General features: G+C 37.2%; 1 protein-coding gene across 7 annotated transcripts in view; it reads right to left on the bottom strand.

The window, feature by feature from the left end:
• NR3C2 (nuclear receptor subfamily 3 group C member 2) overlaps nucleotides 1–26,273 on the bottom strand; it is a 325,890-nt gene that overhangs the window by 292,660 nt on the left and 6,957 nt on the right. For all 7 annotated transcript variants that reach the window (XM_070611634.1, XM_008513775.2, XM_070611631.1 and 4 more), the window contains exon 2: nucleotides 22,739–24,497. In XM_070611634.1, the coding sequence (XP_070467735.1) occupies nucleotides 22,739–24,495 (1,757 nt within the window). In that variant the 5' untranslated portion in view covers nucleotides 24,496–24,497. The remainder of the gene's footprint in view (nucleotides 1–22,738; nucleotides 24,498–26,273) is intronic.

Here is a 26,273-nt window from a genome sequence, read left to right as displayed (position 1 = left end):
CCCCTTCCCCAGGGGCAAGCCCTAATTAAATTTTGATTGCTAATTTTGTTCCATATTTTTATACTTCCATTATATACACACACATATAAACAATAAATGGACATATTCCAAGTGCTTTTAAATTTTTATACAAATGGAATCACATGATATATATTGTTCTACAGCTTGATTTTTCATTTTTTTTTAAACTCAACACAATACTATTGTGGTCAAACCTTCTGGACAGTGTGGTCCTACTTACGTCATCTCAGACAATGTCCCACCACAAGACACTTATGTAGGGTACCATCTGCATATACATCCAGGATGAGCTCCAAGATTAACTACTAAGCAAACAAACTTTAGTCTTCAGTGTTGCTGGAATAAACAATCTCTTTTCACTCACTTTGCCTTCTCTGCAAGCACATAGCAAGACGAAGGAACCATGGCTCTTCTTGCTCTTCTCCTTCACCTCTTCCCAAGTAAAGAATATGAAATCCACTTACGCCAAGGCACAAAGTCATAAAATTATAAAACTTACCACTGCTTATTTTCATTAGGAAGATAGTATTGATAAGAAAAGGGGTTTTGGAGTCGGGCAGAGCAGGGTTGTGATCCCAGTTCTAGCATTTACTGTGTGATGTGGGACAAGCCTATCATACTCTTAAAAGCATCCATTTCCTCATCGGCAAAGAAGGGGCTAGCACACCTGTCTCCTAGGGTTGCCACAGAGACTAATGCTTGGAAAGCAACGGCAGCTGAGACTGGAAAGCACATGGCAGCATGGGGAACACTGCAGGCAGGGCTGACCGCTGCTGCACATGGCCTCCGTATGTACACCACCGGGCTCGTTTCTTCTTTGTGGGGAGGGGGTGGGTGCAGTGACACCATCCTTACTGCTAGGAAAGCAACGAATCCCTTATATTTAATCACTTATTTTCTAGGGAATGACTTATTCTTGAAAGAGTAGTTCAAATTAGTCAAATTTCAGAAGACTGAAATTGTGTTGGAATACGTAAGTGCAATAAAAAAAGATCAAGCTGGAATTCTAACTAGTTTCTTGGCTAAGTAGTCACAGTTTGGGGATTCAGATTTAGCCTTTCGATGATAAAATGCAGGCAGTGTCTATCGGTAATTTAAACAGAAGAGAGAGTCAGAAGCAAGAGAAATGGAGAAAGACACTAAAAAAAATGTTCCTTCCTTTCTTAGGAAGAAAAAATAGGTTCGTCTGAGAGCCTTATAATGGCAACACCAACTGTAGCCTCAAAAACTCAACTGCCAGCACCTTCCCAGATCATGAACATTCTTTCTACTTACTTATATTTTCCAGAAGTGTGTAATTTTTGTCTTTTAATGTGTGACAGAGCCCTGCCCCTCTGACCCAGACCACATCACTGTGAATATATGTGCCTTATTTAGGGACCCTCCCCAAAGGACTAGTGAGCGCTCCTATCACACTTCAGGCGACACATTATGTTGAGAGTATAAAGCACAAATTTATATCATTTGAGCTTTTCCAGTCTGCACAGCCTTATATTTATTTCCAAAGAAGTTTGAGATAATAACCTAAATCTACACTGATAACTGTGATCATCAAAACTAGAAGTTCCCTGTTTCATCTTCCTAGACCAGCGTATTATTTTCACAAATACTTGTATCTCAAAACCAAATAAGAAATAAACACAATCCCAACTATGTTGTATCTGATGTTTATTGAAAGCTTCTAAATAGCTACATAGCAGTCGCTCTTGGTAAGTCAGTGGGTAACTGTTTTCTCTTGTCAGACCCTTAAACACCAAAGGAGATTACCCCTATTGCCATAAAGATTATTCTAGAGGACGGCAGCAGCAACGCATCATTTCCTAGAGTAACCACATTTCTGAAAAATTTCTGATGAAAGAGTTCATCAACTACTGCATGAAAAGTTTTAAAACTTAAAGAAAACCAGAAATGCTACTGAAAATATATATCAGAAAATATCTTTACAAAGGTAAGGTGGGGAAGGCTTTCTCGGGCAAGGTATATAAAGCACAAACCTTAAGTAAAAAAAATTGAAAATACGCATCAAAATTTAAATCAACTGTATGAAAAAGAATACCACAACAAGGTTAAAGGATAGACCACAGACTGGGAGATCATGTTTTCAACTCACATACCCAAAGGTTGGAATGTACGGAGTACCAGCTTTTATAAATCAATAAACAGAAGACAAGCCAAAAGTAACCTAATGAGGAGATCCACATGTAAACTATAAATGAAACACTATTTCCTACTCCCAATGTCAGCAAGGATGTGAGGAAATCAGTGCTTCACACATGCTGTTGACTATGTAAACCATTACAAATACACTGCCCAGCATCATACAAAACTTATGAAATTCAAGACACATACATTCTCCTTTACCCAGAAATTCTACTTCTAATTATATATCCTAGAGAAATCTTTGCTCATGTGTATAAGGAAACATCTACAAAATTGGTCTTTGCAGCACTATTTTTCTTAACAATAAAATTGGAAACAACCTCAATGCCCACTAACAGGGAGACAGAGAAGTGACAGAATACTATGAAGGAACTACGGTGGAATGAACTGGATCTAAATGCATCATCACACCTAGAGCTCAAAAATTGTTAAGATGTTTGCATTTCTGTAAAATTGCTGAACATACGCATATACATATATATATGCACAATAAAAAGATGGGCAGAGAATACACATGACCTTGACTCAGCCTGCCTCTGCAAAGACAGAGAGGAAGGGGAAGGCAGGGAGGGGATCCAAATAGGACTTGAACTTCATCTGTAATATTCTGTCTCTAATTTAAAGAAAGATCTGAAACAAATGAGAAATTAACATGTGTTAAATCTGGGTGGCAAAATATGGACATTATGATTGTCTTTGGTAATTTAATTTAAAAAATAATAAAGAAAGAGACAAATAAGGTATCGTGACAATTCCTAACCCCTGTCTGGATGATTTGGCCTCTGTCTGGTTCAACTGATCCGGTTTCCCAGGAGGTAACCATAATCCATCTTGACTCTTGGCTACCTTAAGTAATTCCTCTCTGAACTTTATGCCACTTTTGAAAAATACAGCCAAAAATTATTACCGGTAGGTCAACCTTAAATACATTAAGGTCTTTGGGGGGATAATTTGTAATATATACTGATGTTAATCATGAGAACTTCTGAAAGGAAATTTATGTAAAAATTATTTTCCCTTTAATTTGCCTCATGAAAAATTTAGTTTTTACTATAAATACTGCTTAGCAATAACAGCTGAATAATTATAAATATAAATCTAGACAAATCACTATTTCCATGGTCATCAGAGCCTCAATGGATACACTATCCAGTCAGCAGATGAATTCCAAACCATGACATTATCAATAATATTCGGAGTTTTTAAAACAATAAAAATTTCATACTATACATAAAAGCCAATCTTTAAAATGTCTTGCAACTGAATAGCCTACAAAAAAAATAGGTTTACAAATTTCCAGGGATTCACCTAATACCAATTAATAAATAAAACTCTTCCACATTTATCCACATTTAATTTTTCTTCATATTATTAAGCTAAAGGATCTTTATGTGAGAACCACACAACTTAAAAAAAAAACGGAATAAAAGTCAAAAGATGTTCATCTACTCTAAGTACCTGAAAGAACAATTCTTACACAACTACAGGAATTGAAAGGGTCAGATTTCAGGCCTGAGAAAACGGGGACCCCATAGTGGAACAAGAGGAAAGATCGTTAAGGTAGAGGAGAAATAAATGTGAGGATAATGGATTTTTCATGCAATATTTCTACTCTGTCCTAATAGCTCTTAAGTTCCTCTATTAGCTTAGGAAATAAACTATATTATGAAAAACCTGCTTTATTCGTCATGCTTACTTATTCAGATAATTATAAACATAACAATTTAATTTATTCTCAAGTAGTTTTAATAGATGTTCAACAAATGGTCCTACAAACTTAAAGAATCTAGAAGCAGGCATAACCTGCAAAAAACAGAGGAACATTCTGAGGGGTGTGTGCAGGGCCTACCCACCTCTTTATCTCCACAATCTTACTCCTAAACCCACCTAGGTCTTCCAGGGCTGGTCTGGAAAGCAAGGCAAACATATACGTCAAGTATAGATCGTAACTAAACAAAATGCCCATCAGCCCAGAATTCTTTACTTCTCTGTGAAAATGGTAGTGCCACCTGGAGGCAAAGATGATCCTGTTCTTATATGTGAGAGATTTCCTACACTCAAATGAAATCATTACTAGCGCTCTTTTAATAATTTTTCACTGTAGAAATAATACACTCTCACCGTAGAAAATTTGGTAAATACAAGACAGAAAAATAAAAGGAGTAATTTTATTATTCAGAGATAACTACTTCTGATTTTGAGGTGTTTCCTTCCATTGAGAAGGAAATATACACATTTATTTCCACTGAGAATGAAATATACACATACATAAATATGCACACAAACTCTGTAAATATAGCTGAATATATAATGTTAAATGAAAAAAATTAGATTTTAATGATTTCCCATGCTATTAAATTTTCTATATAGAAATGACTGCATATATTACATAATAATAAAAATAAATTCACCAAGATTTGGCTAATCCCCAATTCACTGGGAAAAAGCTATTTAAATTTTTGTAAGTTACGCTAAAATGAATACCATTATACACAAATCTTTGTCCACATATATAATAATTTCCTGATGATATAGTCCTAGAAACTGGATTTTTTGAGGTACATAAAGGCAATGATAATTAATACTAACAATAAGGCAAACATATTTATATAGGGCTTACTATAGGCAAGTACTTTTCTAAGCACTTTTACATATACTAATTCAATGAGCCCTTATAATGATTCTATCTGGTAATTTCTATCACTATCTCCATTTTACAGATGAGGAACCTGAAGCACAGAGAGGCTGAGTAACTTGCCCGAGGTCACATGGCTCATAAACGGTAAAGCTGAGTTTCATAAAAGGCCATCTGGCTGGAGAGTTCACGCTCTGGTACTACAGGACACTACTTCCGATGGTACCTGCTACCAAATGACTTATCTCTACACTCCCCACTGACTTCCTTTCACAGTGGTATCCATCTGTCCACCATTTATTCTCCTCTCTGAAAATCTGATAGATGAGAAATGCTTCTAATTGTTGCTTTCATTTCTCTTTATTTATCAGCATGACTAAGTTTACAAGTTCATACACTCCATCTGTATTTGCTTTTCTATGACCTGTCTGTTCATGTTCTTTGCCTCTTTTTTCCCCACCCCTACTGGAAGTTTTCATGGTCTTATCAATCTGTATTAGCTCTTAATATAGAGGTATTAACCTAGTCACCAACTCCTATCTTAATTTTTTGGCATACAGGCATTTTGTTGTTTTGTTTTTTTTTAAGAACCTCAACACCTACCTACAAAGTCATTAGCTTCCTTTCTCTTTTTTTTTTTTTTTAAAGATTGGCACCTGAGCTAAAATCTGTTGCCAATCTTTTTTTTTTTATTCTTCTCCCCAAAGCCCCCCAGCACATAGTTGTATATTCTAGCTGTAGGTCCTTCTGGCTCTGCTATGTGGGATGCCACCTCAGCATGACCTGATGAGCGGTGCTATGTCCACACCCAGGATCCGAACCGGTGAAACCCTGGGCTGCTGAAGCGAAGTGTGCGAACTTAACCACTCGGCCACAGGGCCAGCCCCTGCATTTTTATATAATCAAAATGTTCAGCTTATGTGTGTGTGCTTTCCTCCACTGCTCTATCTTATAAAATACTTCTTCATCCAGGAGCCAGATATGTGTTCAACTAAATGATTTTCTTGATTGAGGTTCTCTTTAAGCCATCTGGAAATTATCTGGTCTATGGTGTTGGCATTAAATCTTAAGCATAGTGGAATTGTAAAGACTTGATACTATACATGGTTTTACATAATATGTTTTTATCCTCATGTAGTTTTTAGACTAGACAGCAACATATGCTAACTTATTACAACAGAATTACTCAATCTGAGAAAAAGTCATAATCTAAGACATTTCTATTCTAGTTACAGCCACATAAAAAGCATCTCGAACATGAAAACTATTCTTACCTTTAAAAATCCTCAGAGTAAAAGCTGTCATGGGCCTTCCCTGAACAATAATTCTAGCCCAATGTTTAGCAACAACAGAGTCAACAGATTTTTCATACCTCATCTAAGTTCCTAACAGGGTTTCTTCTTGTTTTATTCTGTTGTCCACAGAAGATAACAACTACATATTTGGTATCATCAGCTCAACAGTTCTTACATTTGAACAGCATTATTACAGTTAGCGATTTTAACTGTGGAGAAGGAAGAGGGATTTTTGACATTTTTACCCACTGCTCAGCATTTCATTTAAACCAGCAGTCCCTATAATTAGAGTACCACCCAATAGGGCATGAACTGTGCGCCAAGTAATTTGTTAATGTTAATAATAATAAGGATATTGATGTTGGTGAATTAGTTACTTTTAAAAGAGAAACACAAAACAGGTTCATGATTCTTCCTATAATAAAGCCACTCACTTGTTTGCTTTCTTATGTTTTCAGAAGTGGGAGAAGTGGTGGAAGTGAAAACCATCACAATATATCACCAGGCAGCCTATCTTCTCTATGCTACAGCCCATAATAAGCAATTCTTAGTGAGTAATATTTTTGTGTCGAGTATTGATTTTTACGAATACCAGAAAAACAAAGAGCTCATGGTGCTATTTGCTTTACTGCCCACACACACATACCCACACAACGCTTTTAAATCAAATCTGCCATGGAATATGTGATATATGCGAATTTTAATTTTCACTTGTATCGCTCTACAAGAGTTGAGAATCACTAGTCTAAACTAGCTTCATAATAATCTCTATTTTTGGAATTCATAAAAGAATAGAGTTCTCAGTTAAGGATCTCACGAGGGCACAAAGAATTGGAAGGAATTCCTCTCTGAAATAATATTAGTTTGTGGCTGAATTTATTAAAACTACATTGCTAATTCCTTTCATGATGGAATCTCTTAGATCATACTTTCATATGAGCAATTATTTACCCACATAGTTCTTATTTGTCCTATTCCTTTACTTCAATTCTAACTGAAACTAACAATAAAAATCAACAATAACGATAACTAAGTTTTTATTGCACGCTCACTAAATGCCAGCACTTTACATGGATTAGCTCAGATAACTTTCCCAATAGCCACAGGAGGTAACAACTATTGCCACTATTTTAAAGATGTGGAAATTCATTGTCATAGGGGTTAGATAATTTGCTCAAGTTCGTGCAACAAGCAAGTGGAAGTTATGGCCCTGAAGTTGGCCTACCTCTCCAGCACCATTCTGTACATTCATTTCCTACGTTTTCTCCAATTTACGTAGATTATTCTGACTTCTGATAATATCCTTCCTAAATGATGCTATCTCTACCTGTAAAAATTTACAAGCTTATTGATCCTCATCTTTTTCAACTGATATCTCTGGCTTGTGTATATGGGCAACTCAGCACTTTCGATTTCATGGGACTCTTTTGCCAAGATAGTCATCTTGCTTAAATACTTACCATGTTACAAGATGATATGAACGAATCTATAACCTAGAACTACTGTTGAACAAACAATTCAAACTGCATTTTCAACTGCAAATGTCCTATCGGTACTCGATCACTATGGTCCTCTTTCTGTAGTCATGTAATTATACTTTAACAACAACCAAGAGGAATGGTTCTTAACCTGGAGACCATGGGTTCATGAAATGGTTGGTGGAGGAGGTGGACCATGAATCTTCTGAAGTCATAAGCAAAACTACATGTGTGAGTACACGTATATTGTGCTGGAGAGCAAGTATATGTGCATTTTGTTAGTAATCCTCTCACACTAAGAAAATATTATTTGTACCCAAAATGGTACAGGCCCAAGAAAATACTACATATAAGACACTTCTTAGATGCTCCTAGGTGGGCAGCTCTGGATGGTTAGAGCCATATTTATTAATGGGGTCGATTTAATGAGCCTTTTAGAGTTATATTAAAGCCAATTTTCCCTATGTATCAGAGAATGGGACTGATTTTGCAGGACGCAGTTCTTGGAACATATTCTGGTTACTATTAAATTTTCTCATCATTAAAGCATCTATAAATGTACTCCACAAAAGAGACTACCAGATCTTTTCTCCTTCTTAAAAAACCATTGCGTTGGCCCTTTTCAATCATCAAGTTCCTGTCCTCCACAAGTTCTCAATATTACTAGATAGCTCACTTCAATAATAGTAAAGTCTTATTAATGATAACGCTTAGAGAATCAAGTAATGTGGTTAATGTTTCTATTTAAATAAAGTATAATTAATAACTGACTATATGATCAGTTTTCAAAACTACTGATATAGAGTACAGTTTTTGTTTGCCCAGAACACTTTGTAGAACCATCTTTCTATATTCTTAGTCCATGAGGTTGGGTGGGGCCAAGCACCCACTCGCCACGTGCATATATGTACACGCATGCACCGTCTCTACCTACGGCTGAACACAAGATTCAAGCCAGGCCAATCAAAATCTATCAAGAAAGAGGCTGTTCCTTTCACTGGGATCAATAACTAATGAAAATGCAAGCCCTTAATAATGCTGGCCATAGTTCCCAAAAACAAAGTTGAATGGAAAGAGAAAAGTTCCAAAAGATGGAGAGAGAAAGAAATTTATGACAACACCATCTGAAACCTGGGATCTAGCCAAGCCTGAGGTTTACCCCTTGAACTTCTCCCATTTTGTGAGCCAAGAGATTTTGTTTTGTTTAAGCTAGTCTGAGATGGTTTCCTGTGCTGTTTACAAACCAAGAGTTCTGACTAATCACAGTAAGTTCACTTATGAACAGCAAGTAATTTTATTAATGAAATTAATATTTAATTTCTAAGTATGCCCTCAAAATATTATTTAGTACCTCCAGACAAAGACTTACCACAATCTACTTTACAAAGGCATCTTGCATGTATCTCGATTGAGTGTTCCTAAAGCATGAGGAATTTTTCATTGGTCTGACCACACACCCAGGACCATGCTTTGACAGAATCAAGTGCTTAATAAATGCTTGTTGAATGAAAATCAGTACTGAATACAGCATGCATATGACGTCATATTTAGTAGATGGGGCAGAAGAGCCAAAGCTAAGTATGACACAGTCCCTGCTCAGCGTCTGCTTACAGGGGCTCATATACTGGCCTTTCAGTATAGCTTGGTATCTTTTATTAAAAAGTGTGCCAATTTCATCAACGCAAGGTATCCCCATTTTCGTTAGGTTTAAGTACTAATTTTCATTGTGATAAAATATACATAACAAAATTTACCATCTTAACCATTTTTAAAGGTACAGTTCAGCAGCATTAAGCATAGCCACATTGTTGTGCAACCATCATCATTATCCATCTCTAGAACTTTTTTGGATTGGGTGCTTTTAATTGCAATGTCATTTGCTACATATTCCAGAGAGTTTAGGAAATACAATGGCTACTTCATCTAGTTATTCATGGGTAGCAGTGCATTCTTTTTAAAATCTCCATGTTTTCTGTCTTATAATAGTCTCTCCTTCCTCTCTTGAGTTAAGGACCAGGGAAGGGCACCCCCTTTGAAAGTCAAGCAACTGAAACATCAAAAGCATCACAACACAGTGTCTAAGAATAGTATGACGAGCAAACTTTTATCATTATTCATTGATTAAAAGCCTTGAATAACTCAGAGTGAGCATGCTCAACATCAGTTACATGTCTGGAAGAGACATTATGTATGGACTCTGACACAGTCATGGAAATTTAGTCATTTTACCCATTAAATAAAACATTGATTTTTTTTAACTTGTTTTATGTCTACTTTCCTTAAAACCCTCATAATACTAGACTTGATTATTTCTGCTAGAGTAGAATTGTCAAGAATTAAATTTAAAAAAAAAAAACATATTTCAGGGGCCAACGCATTGGCGCAGCAGTTACGTTTTTGCACTCTGCCTTGGGGGCCCATGGTTCGCCGGTTCGGATTCTGGGTGCGGACCTATGCACCGCTTACTAAGCCACACTGTAGCAAGAATCCCACATATAAAGCAGAGGAAGATGGGCACAGATGTTAGCTTTGGACAAATCTTCCTCAGCAAAACGAGAAGGATTGGGAGCAGACGTTAGCTCAGGGCTAATCTTCCTCAAAAAAACCCACAAAACAAAACCAAACAAACAAAAGAGCTAAAAAACATATTTCCTCAGTGTTATGAAATCAGAGACTAGGCCACATTCACAGTTAGATTTCTATTCTTTACTTCTTCCATTCTTAGGTACTGGCAACAAATTCATCCTTCAGAAAACACACAGTTCATGCAATCATACTCTCTTATAAAAATCTATGGCTTTTTAAGTGAACATTAGCTTGAAAAAAGGGGGAACCTGCTGATGGACATCTAAGAACCTCCTATGGAGTTAAATGTTTCAGAAGTCATATAAATTTAAGAGCCATCAGTTTTAGATTTTCACGATGAAAGGTTGCCGTGTAGAACTCCTCCTTCCCCTGCTCTAGGCATCTGTCAATTTCTTCAATTCTCTAAAAAACAGTACTTAGGAGAGAAAAAAATGCTGTTTTTACCTGAATCATAGCAACCAAGTCCAAAATACGGGATATATGTCAACAAAATTATCATATTTCTACCACATAGAGAAAACTCAAAATGCTTCCAGAAGTCTCAAAGGAGTACCTCACATGTACACTTACCTCAATTGGGTCTGAAAATGACAGAGAAACGCAGAACAAAATACTTTGTATTGTATGACCATAAATTCTTCAGTCATACCTTTAAAGTTTCCAAGAATAAAAGCCTCTCTGAACATAATTTCCATTTCAAAAATACAGTGAGAATCCAAATTGGAGTAAATTAAAGAATACCTGCTCCCACTACATCTTTACACTCCCAAACTTTGCACTCAGACTCTCTTCTCATACCTATCAGAGAAATATTTTTTAAGTAAATACAAACTCTACCATGTGACAGAGGAAAATAAGCACATATCCTCTTTTGGAAAGAGCACTGTGAATTCAAACACCAGTTACTTGAGGACACAATAAACGGACTTCCAAACAAGCTGAGATTCTGTTCCTCCATATCCTTGTATGTATATCAGAATTCCATATGTCACTATTTCTAATTCATTTACATAATCTTTCACCAGTTTGCTTTCCAGCTTGTCAAACCAGGAGTTGGCTCTTCCTGTTTCCATTTCCTGGGAGTATTGTTTCCGTAGTCTAACAAACAGGATCCTATTTTGGTATCGAAATTATCAGGTTTTACCTTCAAATAACACAACTATTTTGCTCCTTTTCTCTTACAGTCACAGTTATACAACTTAAGTTTTCTCCTTATCACTATAAAACTCTGTGTTTTTCTTCCCTATACTCGTAGGCATCCACTGTTTGTAGGGCTGTTAGCACACACAGCTTAGGGGTATAGTGGAAAAGGAACAGGTCTTGGGTCAGATAATCCCGCATGCAACTATTTCGTCCTTTAAACTGCCCCAAATATCCGTCCCTTGCCCACCTTTCCAACCACTGAGGCCCTTATCTTCTCAGCCTGCATCACCGATCCGACAGCCTCTCCACTGCTTTGTTTGTTTCAGTTACTGTTTCCTATCTCCCTTACCAGATTGACCTTTCTGCCCTTCTATGTCATAGGTTAAAAAATATTTAAATAGGCTAAAAAAAGTTAAAAAATGTTTAATAGTGCTATATTAAAAATGCCAAGTACTTCTTTTTAGCATTCACAGATTTCCATATTCTAGTTTTCTCCAAGTGCCATTAAACCCATCCAAGAAGGCTTCATTTGTCTTCTGCCCACACACTTGACCTGTGCAATTACTTATTCCTGTAATACCTCTCTACGCCTCACCAAATACCACTGATCTTCAAATATCAACTGAAACCTCACCTCTATATGAAGTTTTCCTTGACTATTCTAGCCCACAAAGAACTCTTCCCCAAAAAGGAGCTGTATGAACTCACATGAGTCATCTTTCCCAGCTAGATGGGAATATAGGGGAGACATCTGGCTAGTTTCATATTCATCTGGTTTGTTTACCCGCATTAAGAACACAGTAGGTACTAAATAATGTGAAAATTGCCTATTATTTTCCCCTTGGCCAATACAGAATTTCAAATAGCTATTTTTCTCATAGTTCTAGGTCTTCTATCAATTAAATCCATTAAAATACACTGATAACAGAACTCATAAAGAAGAAACAAACAACCCAATCAAAAATGAGCAAACGAGTTAACAGGCACGAAAAGAAGGCATAGGGATGGCAAGTAAGCACATGAAAAGATGTTCAATACCATTTAGGCATTAGAGAAAAGCCAATTTAAACCTCAATGAGTTATCACTACATACCTACTATAATGTCTAAAATTAAGAAGACTGACTCAAGTGTTGGCAAGGATGTAATGGAAACAGAATTCTCACATACTGCTGGTAGGAATGTAAAATGGTACAACCACTTTGGAAAACAGTTTGGTACTTAAAAATTAAACCTACACCTACCGTTTGGTCTAGCCATTCCACTTGTAGGTATTTACTGAAGAAAAAAGAAAGCATATATCCATACAGAGATTTGTATATAAATATTTACAGCAGCTTTATTTGTAATAGCTAAAACTGGAAACCACCCAAATGCCCATTAACAGGTAAATGGATGAACAAACTGTGGTACAGCCATGAAAGGAATACTACTCAACACTAAAAAACTAACTACTGATACATGCAACAATATGGATGAATCTAAATGCATTATGCTAAATGAAAGAAGCCAGAATCAAAAGGCTATAGAAAGTATGATTGCATTTATATGAAAATCTAGGAAAAACAAAAGTATGGGGCGGGGGGGACGACACATAAATGGGTAGGGTTTGGGATTGAGGAGAAGGGCTGACTATTAAGGGGCAACACAAAAGAATTTGGGTGGGTGATAGAACTATTCTGTATCTTGAATGAGTGGTAGTAACATTGCTATGCATTTGGTAAAACTCACAGAACTGCACATCAAAAAGAGAATTATACTGTTTGCAAATTAAAAATAAATAAATGACCTCATTTTAAAGACTAAGAATGTCACCATTTTAGCTTGGAATACACCATTACCAAATACTCTATTTAGTTGAGATTTGGAACAGCATCTGTTGGTTATTTTGTGAAAATCCTTAAAAATATGCTGATAGAGGTCACAACAATTTTTTGCTAAACTCAATAGAACTCTCACTATTATTAAACAATAATTTTATTAATCTTACACAATCACTAACACTTACCTGGTCACCCCAGACACATACCTGTCCCCTAAGTCCCTCTGCTAACCAATTCATTCATTCATTCAATTGGGATTTACTGAACATTAACAATGTACCTAGCACTGCTTTAGGGATGGCAAATGTCCTGGTAAATAGGATGGATAAGGTCCCTGGTCTCAGGAAGTTCACATTCTAGTTAGGGGAAGTGAAGTAAACAAAGGTACTCTTTGACAGGTATGTGCGATGAAGACAGCAAAACAGGGAATGTGTGAGATGGTCGAGGGTGTCATCACTTTAAATGCAATGGTCAGGGAGGCCTCTTTGAGAGGGTGACATATGAGCTAATCCTGAGTGACAAGAAGGGGCAGGAAACCAAAATCTGGAAGCAGAGCCTTCTTGGTAGAGGGAACAGTAAGTACAGAGGCCCCCAGAAGAAAGGAGTCTTGATTCCTCTGAGCCACAGAAAGGTCAGTGTGGGGACTGAGTAAGGAGGAAACAGATAGTAAATAAGGTAGTTAGGGGCCTGATCATTTAGTGCTTTACAGACCCTAAATTATTTTACTCCATGCAGCTTGCAATGAGAAGCAGCCAGTGGGCTTGATATCAGCTACATAATCTGATTTACGTTTTTAGAAGATCCATCTCCCTATTTTTTCGGACATTCAGCTTTCTTCTCTATCTCAAGTATTTTTTTCTGCATTTACCATGGCTATGCATCCTTAGGTAAATCATGTATATACCGTCTGAGGCTCAGTTTCCATCTCCATAAAAGGGTGACCCCAGCTGCCAGCAACTGCTCACACCTATTGGTTCAGTCTGGCAGTTAAACATCTGATTCTAAGGCTACCCGCAGCCTCACTTCTAGTCTCGCCTTCCCAGGATGTCGCCCTCATCAATTATCTTCCCTCTCTCTTATATCTTCAATCTCAGTCTCAGCACAAATCCAATACTCTCTTCCTATCTCACCTGTCCAACAAAATCCTCTCTCTGAGCCTCCTGTTTCTTTGTTCTATGATCTCTTCCCTAGACCCCTTTCTCTTTACCACTAAACAGATGCCTCCCAAGAGTAAACACTGTACCCACATCCCCCACGTTTCTCCTCTTCATTCTAACTTACTCCTTTGCCAATCACAATCTGATGCCCACTCCCACCACTCTATAGAATTCCTTCGAAAAATCACCAGCACCAACTATTCAGTCTAATTTCTGGTCTTCCCAGCCCTATCATCAGATTCTGAACCACCATCACCCACAGGAAGGAAAGGATAATGTAATAGACAAAAGACAGGATTCTACTCCCAGCTCTGTTACTAACTGCTTTGTATGGTACTGGAAAGGCACGTAATCTCTCTGGGCCTTAGTTTCAGTATTAGTGCCTGCAGAGGGCGGGATTTATAGATAGCCTTAGAGCCCTTCTAATATGGAAATTCTAAGACTACGTGATTCTTCCCTTTGGCATCCATGACTCGGCACCGTCTTGATTCTCTAAACAACTCTATCTCCTTTATTAGGATGTGTTGCTCATTTCCTACATGGGGTTCATTTCCTCCAAATTCCTAGTAAAACGCACTTTATACTTGAGTCATATATACATTCTCTTCCTGGGTAATACCACCCACATTGACCTCCTCACTTACCATTTCTATGAAGAAATCTCTCATACCTCCAGACCAACATTTCCACCTACACCATTTCCAATCAGAGGCTGTCTGGAACTTAAAACTCATGAAACCAAGATAAACCATCCCTTCTCCAACCCTGTTCCTCTTGACCACTCCATTTCTCTTAATTGCTCTCCAAAATCCACGACAGTCAAGCTGTTAACATGTGAGTTTTCGCCAATTTTCCACACACTTTACTCTCCACTTCTACCCAAATATCAACTCTTCTCCTTTTAACAATTTAGTCCAAAAGCCATTAGGAAAGACATAGCAAAGTAGAGATCCATAGTGGGACGGTTGGGTGTGGGTATGGACAGCTGTGACAGCCCATGGTGGGGCATAAAGCCCACGGGTGGCTCTGACACCCACCACAGAGAGTCAGAGTTGGCACAGAGGTGGGCACATCCATGTATTCATGGGGGCTAGTGCAGGGTATCAGAACCCACAGAGGGTGAGGACAGCCCAGCAGGGGGAGTCAGCGCCTGAGTGAAGTAAGTAGGCCATCCATTGGGGGAGTGCAGCCTGGTGACCCAGAATGTGGAGTTAGATCTCAATCACAGAGGGGAGTGTCTGAGTGAATGGGGGCACTCCTTGGAGAAAATGGCTGACTCCAGGACCGGGGCAAGAAAAATACAAGATGGGCCTAAAGCAAGAAAGTGCTTAGAAAATGACGGGAACATGGCAAAAGAACACAGAAACCAGCTTGAATGGGCTCCCACTGGCTAAACCAAGAACAAGTTGAACATCAAAAATAAGGACAGTAACAGGCTGTAACTTGCTGAATCAAATAAGAAACAATGATGCTATGCAGATATAGATAATTAAGTGAATAAACAAAGTTTGATGAAGAATGGGATGTTTACACAGCTTCAAAGTACCTCTTCCCAAAATATTTCTTAAATTGCAAAGGGAAAAGAGTAACTTGACAATGGAGAAGACTGGCCGACAGCACCTGAAGCAAGTCATCCAAGTGGGCAGAAATGGCACAAAGGGAAATCGATTGCCACCTATGAAGCAAGGAGAAGAATGCAGCATCACTTCTGTGATATTCCTGCCAAAGGAGCCTCACCTGAATCGAATCATGAGGAAACAACTCATAAACCCAAATCAAGGGACTTTCTACAAAATAGCTGGCTTTTAATCTTCGAAAGTATTGTAAAGCCATGAAATCTAGAAAAAGACTAAGGAATTGTCCCACACTGAAGGAGACTAACAAGACATGACAACTAAGCATGATACACAATTCTGAACTGGATCTTTTTGATATAAAAGACATTATTAGAATAAGTGGCAAAACCAGAATGATGTCTAAGGAGCAGATGTCAGTAACTTCATGTTAATTTCTTGATTTTGATAGTTGTATGCAGTTATGTGAGAGAATGTCTTTGTCCTTGTTTACAGTTCTTTGTAATGGACTTCCAATTTTTTTGGACTTCCCCTTTTTTCCATTACCCCCAACATCCTTGCTCCAGAGAACCAAGTTCCCATCCTCCTGCAGTGTAGCAATAACTTCTTAACAAGGCTCTTTACACTCCAATCCACCCTACAACCACTGCCTAATTAAGGTTTTTCCAAAGTGCACTTCAGCTCACGCCACTTCTCTGCTCCTACGTTTCAACAGCTCCTCATTACCTACCAAATTAAGTACAAATTTGTTAGTGTGACTTTCAAGTTCCACTCCCTTCTTATTCCAACTAAGTTCTTCCAAGCTTTCTTCCTTCAATTCCCCATACCACAGCCCGCCACACAGCTTGACCACACTCCATGTTTTCTGCCTGTCTCCAGGGTTTTGCTCACATAATTCCCTCCACCGGGAAGTACCCACCCCACTCCCACCCCCTGCAAATTTTCAAGACTAAGGATAAATACCACCTCTGACCCACGCACCCAACACTTTCCAAGACTTGCCTAGATAATCTTTTCTTGTCAGAATACCCAAAGTTGATTACGAACCTTATTTCATTCAATTTTAGGCTGCAATTTTTGTAAATTCGTCTCAACAACTCCTAACATATAAGGTGAGGATACACGCCAATGAAGTAGCCATCATTAATAAAATTAAGTCAGAGCCACAGTTATGAATTCAGACAGCCAGTTATTATCTCACACTCTCTCCCTAGGGTATTCACTTTTTAAATATTCAAATTACTTTTGGTTTGCCCTCTTTTCTTCCTTAGACAAGAGTTTCCTATTTCTTGCATAAAATACAAGCAATTTCTACCTCTTTTCTACATAGAAATTTTGGCCTTGGCCATACCACTAAGAATCATAAATCTAGAGGTTTCCAGAGCATCAATTAAGTAACACATGCTTATATGTAATTACATTTTAACTTCATCATTACTTTACTATATAAAGAACAAAATAAAACTCTTAAAACTGAAAACAAAGACTATACCGGAAAAGTTTAAAACTAGAAATTCTAAAATTTAAGACGAAGACGTTATCCATTTAATGCGCTTATATTTCCTGGATTTTTACTAGTAAATTTTGGAGCACAGTCCACAAAAATGTACAATTTAATGGCTATATTTAAACATAACCAAGACGCCAATATTTCTCTCTCGATTTGAATTTAGTAAATGAAAGAAAACAATACTGACATTTAATCAGTATATGAGTAGTGTAAAACTAAAGCCTGGAAAAAACGTCTTACTGTGGAGAAAAAAAAATTAATGACATCAAAGCATTAGGGGAAGTGGTGTTACACCTGAACTACCAGTGGTCAGTATAACATCTGATATTATTCTAAACATTACAAGGATAGTAAGGGTCGACACATCAAGAATTTCAACACTGCAAAATGCATCAAATCTAAAAACGATAAATCTGCAGGTCCTACTTTCAGCATGTCCCTGGTACGTATGCAAACTGCCTTAAGTTGAACAATTTGAGTTTATTTAACTGAAACCAGGGCTTTTATCTCTACTTCATTTTTTAAGTATGAAGTAAATAGTTCTAACTATACTAATACTTTAGATGATAAAAGGTGGACAAACTGACATATATGCCTAGGATACTTGTGACATTAAAAGCAAAATTTACAAAAGTAAACTGTACATAGTGATTTGTACATTAAAAAGCACTAAAGTTTTTTTTCAGTAATATCACCACTCTTATCAAAAATGCCAAAAATCAATGAAAGTGAATGAATCATCAGAAGAAAGTCTCCTTTTAAAACATTTCTAAAAATATTATTTAGAACACTAACCTGGAGAAATTCTAGGTACACTAGCAATTTCAAAATCAAAATATTATGAGAAAATAACAACAAAAAGAAAGTTCCATGTTTTTATTTCCAAATGACCTAAATAATTCTATACTGGATTTATTTATTATAGTAAGCACCAATAACCAATCCCTTGGACCAAAACCCAAAATTCTTTCATACTCTGTAGTACACAGAGATATATATATCTCAACGGTTTATTCAGAAAGTTTACTAAAAGACAGGGCAAACTTTGTAACAAACTCCTTGAATTCTGAAGCTTTTCGTTTATTATTGAAGGTGAGTTTCAACAAACTCCAGGGACAATTGATAAATGTAGGTTACTTACTAAATTGTTTCATTCTATCATGGAAAAAAATGCAGCATCTATTAAGACAAATATCTTATTACTTGTCTTGAAACCTACCAGAATATGCCCTTTTAAATAATAAACTTTGCATTTTAAAGTCTAAGTCAATGCTAGCACTTGTTATGATACTATCAAAGTGATTATGACCATCACCATAAAAATCCAATGTTCTATCAACAGAAAAACCCTGTTTCCAAAAGGAATAGCATACATTTAAAGAACAAGAAATTCATAGTAACTATCAAATTTTATAAAAGATATGATTTAAAAAACTCTGCTTTTCAAAGCAAAATGACAGATCACCCCTACCACTTTTACTTTTAAATGGTAAATGGAATGACATTTTTCTGTCCAGACTACCCTGGATGCTACGGAGCCAGACTTGTGATTAAAATATACTTGAAACCAGATTAGGAAATATGTTAAGGATACTTCTATTTTGATTCTTAACATACATGACTCCAGGGAAACCACACAGCCGCTCAACAGTTTCAGTGGCAGACCTTAGAGAGCATCTCATTTAACTTGTTCTCTTTAAAACACAGAAACTGAGGCTGAGAGAAGTTGTGACTCACTCAAGGTCACAGTTTGGCTTCGGTCCAAGCTGACAGAGGAACTCCAATCTAAATGGCACACGCAGGTTCAGTGTCCATCCTAAGAGCTTTACATTCAACTTTTGTCATAATTTACTTTACAATTTGGCACTCAGACAATCCATTCATTGGAAATTATTAACAGATAGATGACTTTTTGTCACCACTCTCACAGACTGAAATGAAGACAACACATACTTCACAGCCATTACTCATTTTTATCAGCTTGAAAAATTAATCTAGATGAGAAGCATTCTTCTTATTTGGATAGAACACTCCTTCCTTAGCAGAATATTCAGTAAGGCTAACACAGTAATATCCTCTTTCTTCATTAACCTCCAAAGGGGGTATAGAATAAAACAGACCAGTAATTCTGAACTTTTGGGTCTAAGGATATCTTTCCACTCTTAAAATGTACTGAGGATACCAAAGAACTTTTCTTTATATGAGTTATATCTATTGATATTTACCTTATTAGAAATTAAAATATTTTAAATCATTTAAAAATAAGTCATTACATGTTAACATAAACATAGATTTACGAAAAAATAACTACATTTTCCAGAATGAAAAACTTTAGTAAGAGCGGCACTGTTCTGCATTTTTTGCAAGTCTATCGTCTCACTTACTAGAAGACAGCTGGATTTTCATATCTACTTCTGCACTCAATGTGTGGTGACGTTTGGTTCAAGTATATGAAGAAAATCTGGCCTCACAGAGATATGTTGTTGGAAAAAGGAGCATTTTAATGGGTTTTTTTCCATATAATTGCAGATGTGCGTCTTTGATATTACACTGAAAATTGACAGTGAGCAGTTTCTTAAAGGTTAGTTGCAATGTGGAATCTGAAACAGTATTAGTGAACTTCTCAGACACTATTACATTATAATCCACATGTCTGTGTCTTCCATTTTGAATGCGTCTTTTACCAATGAATAATTTTTGACTTTATGAACCTCCTTGAAAAGGTCTGGAACCCAAACCATACTTTGAAATCTACTAGAAAACAGTTTAGCGTTCAACCTAAAGATGAAGGATATCATGAAACCTAGAAGCAGTTACGTACTGCCTCGATCCTTTACAATTTTTAATATGTTAATTTATTCAAAGTTCCCTGGAATGAGGTATCATCATTATGAATCACGAAATAGGCAAAAAGGTTGAATTTTGGTCCAAAAGACGCAAAATAAGAGACCAATGATGAAGCTTAGATGAAGTTAAATATTATAATGTGTAGCCTGAAATCCAGAAAAAGATCTAAATATCCTCTGATGCTTGAGCCTTTATTCTGAGAATAATCAAAACAAACAGACTGGGACAATATTCACCAGGAAAAGCTATAAAAATAAGTAATCTATAAAAGATTTCAAATAACATTAAAGCTTTGATATTAAACTTTTTAGAAAACTTATATTAACTAGCACAATACCAGTATGTATGTAAACAAAATGAATCCCCTCTGACTATACTAGGAATTTTGGAATACTCAAGAAGAGATACCAGACAACACCTCTACTGCCCACAAATGCATGTAGGCTCAAGGTCACTGATTCCTATTAATCTGTAAGACTATGTGTCACTAGACCATCAGGAGGGGCTTCACAAGTTGAGTGTGAAAACTATAATTAAAACAGTAGACACAGGATACAGAATAAACTTAACAGAATTCATAATTTTAACTGGTATATCTCTTGTATTTCTACTAGAAATATCATCACCTAAAGCAATAGCCTTGAAAACTAAAAGAGCATAAATACAAATATAGTAGTAAATGTATAGTGTCTAATCATTAAAAAAATTCAAGAGTAGAACTTAATCATAAGAATTATCAACAAATCAAGTATTTCCTTTAATTATGTATGTATTTCTTTAAAAGATTTTGTGGAATTTCATATGATGAAGGATAGAGAAAACAAAGAAATGGAAGCAAAGATTATGAAAACAAACATTAACAGCAGTAGCTAAAATGTATATACTTTATAATGCATACTATATACCAGATAATACTCAAAGTACTTCTCATAAATTAATTCACTTTCTTAACTACCTCTGAGATGAGTATTAGTTAATCCCCTTTACAGATGAGAAAGCTCGAGCCCAGAGAGGTGAAGGAATGTGCACAGGGACACAAAGCAATTAAGTGGCAGAGCTAGGATTTCAACCACAGCAGCCACGCTCTTAACCACCAGGCTTCCCTCCCTCCCACTAACTCACTAAAACATCCCTTACAAAAATATCTGTATCACGCGCAAAATTTCCTTCTCTGAAAGTAAAACAAAGCACTAGCAGCAGGACACATGCTGAGTTTGCTTCTGATGAAAGCCATGCTATCTCAGGACGTGTGTTAAAGAGTTTAGAATTTATGAGAGAGGGGCGGCATTAGAATATGACTGGATGGTCCATGCTACTGAGAACTGTAGGAACATACAAGTGTCCGTTCTGGAATGCATGCTTCCATAAAACCAAGAGGAGCATGATTTGAGCCCACGACAAGGAAAAGAATGTACAAATTAAAGTTTCTGGTTTTGGTTCGGGAAAGAACAGAATAGAAGCAGAAAGATACAGGAATACATACAGAAACTTTATATCCTGTTAATGAGATGGACATACTTTCCACAAAGTTTTTAAGGAAAATATCCATGTATTCCTAGATGCCAACGGAATGAACTATATCCAGGAAATCTCTTCTTTACATGTTCAATAAAGGGATCATTTATCGCAACCATGTAATAAAAAACAGTACTGAAGCAAAGTCCAATGCAAGTATTTATTGCATAACTTAGAGCCACCCGTTCTAGTCATATCTAAACCTCTTCCTTGTTTTTTCTGAATATATACAGTATGTTATCTGCAAGGAAAGCCAACAGATATTTCACAGTAAGTAAAGTATGTCTTCTTGCAGATCTTATAAGTTATAAATAAACCAATTCAAAACTGCAATGACATATTTCACTTCTAATATGAGTAAGAAAACAAGACTGTCCACTTAGTAAATTTAGATGTGCTGAGTCTTTAAAAGCCCTCAACAGTTAAGGAAATGATTTATTTGTATTGAAAACCACAACTTCCATACAATTAACCTGGCTAGAAAAGGACGAACAGGATGGGGAGTTTGTGGGTCACAGGTTTGGGGTTCAATTTCATTTTTCAGAACCAATCATGAAGTGATTAATAAAGACAGCTAAGAAAAAAGACTAAGACCACAAAGAAACTAATTTAAAGCAATTTTAGTGAGCCACTATATAGCTAAAGAAAAAAAAAAATCTAAAAGCAGCCGGCTAAAGTAAATATAGTAACAGGCAGTGGAAAACAAACTTTCTCTAAACACCTACAAACAGGCAGTGTAGACGGGGGAACAGCTATATACGCTTCTTCAAAATCAACACAAATATTTTCTAAGACACTTTAAGGATGTTTTGTTTCTCTATTTCAAAAAAGAAGTAATAGTATACCAAGAAGCAAAGAGGGAAGCACTAAATGACCATCCTGAAAACAAAAATAAAACCGTAAACTGCATTTAAATTTATCAACTGTAAAGATAAGCTAACCTTCAACATTTTATAAAGCCATGATTTTCAAAAAAGGAGAAAAGGCCAACTTACCTTGATACGTTTTCTGGAATGTATTCTAGGACTGGATATCCATCACTTCTTCTAGAAGACAGGTCACCATGTGATTTCCATGACTCCACTAACGTATTGACAGGAGGAAAGGAACTCAGGTGTTGGAAAGATTGGTCTCTAGCCGATCGTGATAAAGATATTGTACCTTGAGCACCAATCCTGTAGTGAAAGGACTGTCCACCTGAATTCACACCAACAATGGCGGATGAAGGGATGCTGGCCTCTGGGTAATAGCTCCCGTCATCTGGTTCTTGTTTAATCCCTATTGGGAATCCGCTGCCTTCACAGTTACCATCAAAGCCGGGCACAGGTGGTCCTAAAATTCCTGATAGAGAATAATAGTCTTTATCATCCATAAAGGAAAAATATGAGCCATCCATAAACGGAAATGGGTTTATTGTTGGATTCCCTTTAAAAGAGGTACCGGAACACGAATGCTTGGTTGATTCTTGTTTTATTGGTACTGAGAATGGGGAATCAGAATTTATTTTGCTATTTCCTCCTAGACATGAGCTGCTGAAAGCTCCATCTGGCTCTGGTTTTATGTACTGGACAATGTTAAGCTGGCCAGTCCCAGCATTGGAGATGGCATTCTCTACTTCCTCAGTCTTAGGAAAGGGGACCTCTTGAGCACCTTTCTCCTGCGTGTCTGGACTAGGAACCACATCCCGGCCTGCACTGGATCCAGCAGGGGTGCCAGAAGCAGTGTAGCTGAAGGCATTGTTGATAGGGCTGCAGACAGATCCCACAGTACTAGCAGTTGGACTGGAAAGCGTGGATCTGTTATTTGTGTTGGAAGGGCTGGAAACAGAGCACCTTGAGTTGTTGATATTTGCAGGGCTAGACACAGAGGATCGCAGAGTGACATTATTCGGACTGGAGACTGGAGATTTTACACTGCAGTGACTTGGAGGGCTGGAAATTGGGGATTTCATGCTACTTAATGGACTTGAGAGAGGAGAGCCCACGTTGCTGGCGTGTGCTGGGCTGTGCGACCTGGAGCCTCGATTTTCAACGTTAGGGGAGCATGTCAAAGGAGTCCCCTGGGTGATAGGGCTGTGCACTGTGAAATTGCCAAAGCTGGCCGAGGTGGAGGACACAGAGCTCATGCCAGCAGGGCTGCAAACCGAAGACGTCATGTTCAGAGGGCTGCAAACAGACGGGCTCTTCTCATGACACATGATAGGGCTTTTAACAATGGTGCGCATGACCCCACCATTCACAGAGCTCCCAGAGTCAGACATAAATGATCTCAAGGGCCTGCTCACACCACCCAGAGTGGAAGGACGATGGCCGTTTTCTTTGTAAAATTTCACCAGCTGTTCAACATTTTGATAAATCTTCGCTGGACTCGGGCTTCCTTGTTGGTTCTGCTGATCATAGGCATAGTCAGCATCTCTTACGGAATCCATGTACAAACCCATGGACTCAGCTACAGTTGCTGAAAGTTCCTTAGATTCCAGCTCGGTTTTAATATCAGCCGTTAGAATCCCAGACCGATTATTGTCCTGCTGAAGGCAAGGGAGTAGTTCGTGTTTTTCTTTGCTGCTTCCTTGAGTACTGTTGTTTGGAATAGCACCGGAAACACAGCTTACATTGACAATCTCCATGTAGTTATTCTCATCGGTCCTCTCTGTAGATCCCAGGGAAGACCGCTCCACAGCCTGAGAAACTTGACCCCACCGTCTTTCCATATCTAGACCTTCAGGGAGACTGTGGTAGCCTTTGGTCTCCATAGCTGGTAAATAAATTTATATTAAAGAATTGGATTAGAGTCATTTATAGCAAAATTACCCTAAAAGACATTGTAAAATTGCATTTACTAAGCTATAAATAATTATTCTACTTATTATAAGCAATACTTCTACTTATACTAAAATTGTTAGCTTTTTAGGTGCGGACATAACAGCATATGGACTATAACTTGTCCGGAAGCCAGAATATAAGAAGCAATCATATGAAACTATTTTGCATCTAAATAAAAGTAACATAGTTGCTATAATACAGCCTCAGGAATTTGCAAAGAATATTTACAAATGTTAACTTATTTATTATTCAAAGTAATCCCAGGGACTGATGAGTCAGGCAAGGAGGAAACTGAGGACTTAGTGAGGTGGGTGACTTGCCCAAGGTCAAAGTCAAGTTTAAAACTAAACTTCTAACTCCAAAGCCTTTAGAGTCTTTTGAGCATATGGAAGCTGCTTTTCATATCTAGTACACGGCTTTATTAAAAACAATAATGAAATGCAATTAATGTTATCATTTCCCAATATAAAGTTATCAAGTGAATTATCACAGGAAAAATAATTTAAGAATTATTTTTAAAACAATAAAATTTTCTTACAATGCATTAGTGATGAAGGTGATTTAATGTCAATTCTGAAAAGTAAAGATTCATATATTCTGATTAACTAAGATGGTTCATAGAAGCTATATGACAACTTGGGAACGTCAGGACCGTCTTCTCTGTATTTCAATATTGGCAAAGTCTCTGACATGCACCCTGACCTAGTGGTACTTCTGCTAAAAGGACTCCCAACAGACAGACAGTTTCCTTCTCAACAGTAAATGGAGGAAGTTCGAGATAGGTCCTGATAATGTAGGCGTTCATTCATTCAACAAATATTTACCAAGTGCGTGTTACATCCCGGGCCCACAACCAGTCATTGAATCTGTAGTGATAAACAAAACAGGCACAGTCTCCATCTTCAGGGACCTCACAGGATTGTTTTAGATATACAATAATATCCACTGGCTCTCTATATAAATTTATTTCAGAGACAGACTATAATAGGCTATATTTATATAATTACTATTCATTACATAATTCACTGCAATATTACAAGCCTTTCACATATATTAACTTATTTACCTTTATAAACAACCCTATGAGATTAGTAAAAGTATTATCCAAATGATACAAAAGGGAAAACTGAGGCACAGGTCACACGGCTAAGTGACAGCTAGAATTTGATCCCAGGTCTCTCCCTACATCACAGTATCTCGACCTTGGCACTGCTGACATTTTGAACCTAATAATCCTTTGTTGTGGAGGTCTGTCCAATGCATTGGAAGATGCTGAGTAACATCATCTCCGACCCCTCCCCACTAGATGCCAGCAGCACTCCCCGTCTCCAGCTGTAACAACCAAAAATGTCTCCAGACATTGCCAAATGCGCCTAGGGGCAAAATCACCCCCGGCTGAGAACCACGACTCTAAAGAAACGTATCTTTAAATTAACTCAGTCTTAATAAAATTTTATTTGTGCATTTTAATATATAAAACTCTTAAAATCTTTATGCACTCAAGTTTCAAATCCTTTCAGATGTGTAAACAATCTATGACCCAAATACAGGTCCTCATCTAAAAGATGCAGTTCCCTCAATTCTGTACACAAATATTACTTTAGGATTCTCATCCTCTTCCCTCTTTGCCACTCACTACTTCCATCCTTCCTACCTTCCCCTCATTAAAAAAAAGAGACTAGGAAGTCTTTTTGCTACAGAACTTGCA

Source organism: Equus przewalskii, chromosome 2, assembly GCF_037783145.1.
Source record: "Equus przewalskii isolate Varuska chromosome 2, EquPr2, whole genome shotgun sequence".
NCBI classification, from domain to species: domain Eukaryota; kingdom Metazoa; phylum Chordata; class Mammalia; order Perissodactyla; family Equidae; genus Equus; species Equus przewalskii.
Note: the sequence above shows the minus strand (reverse complement) of the source record. Positions and strands in the feature narration are given on the sequence as shown.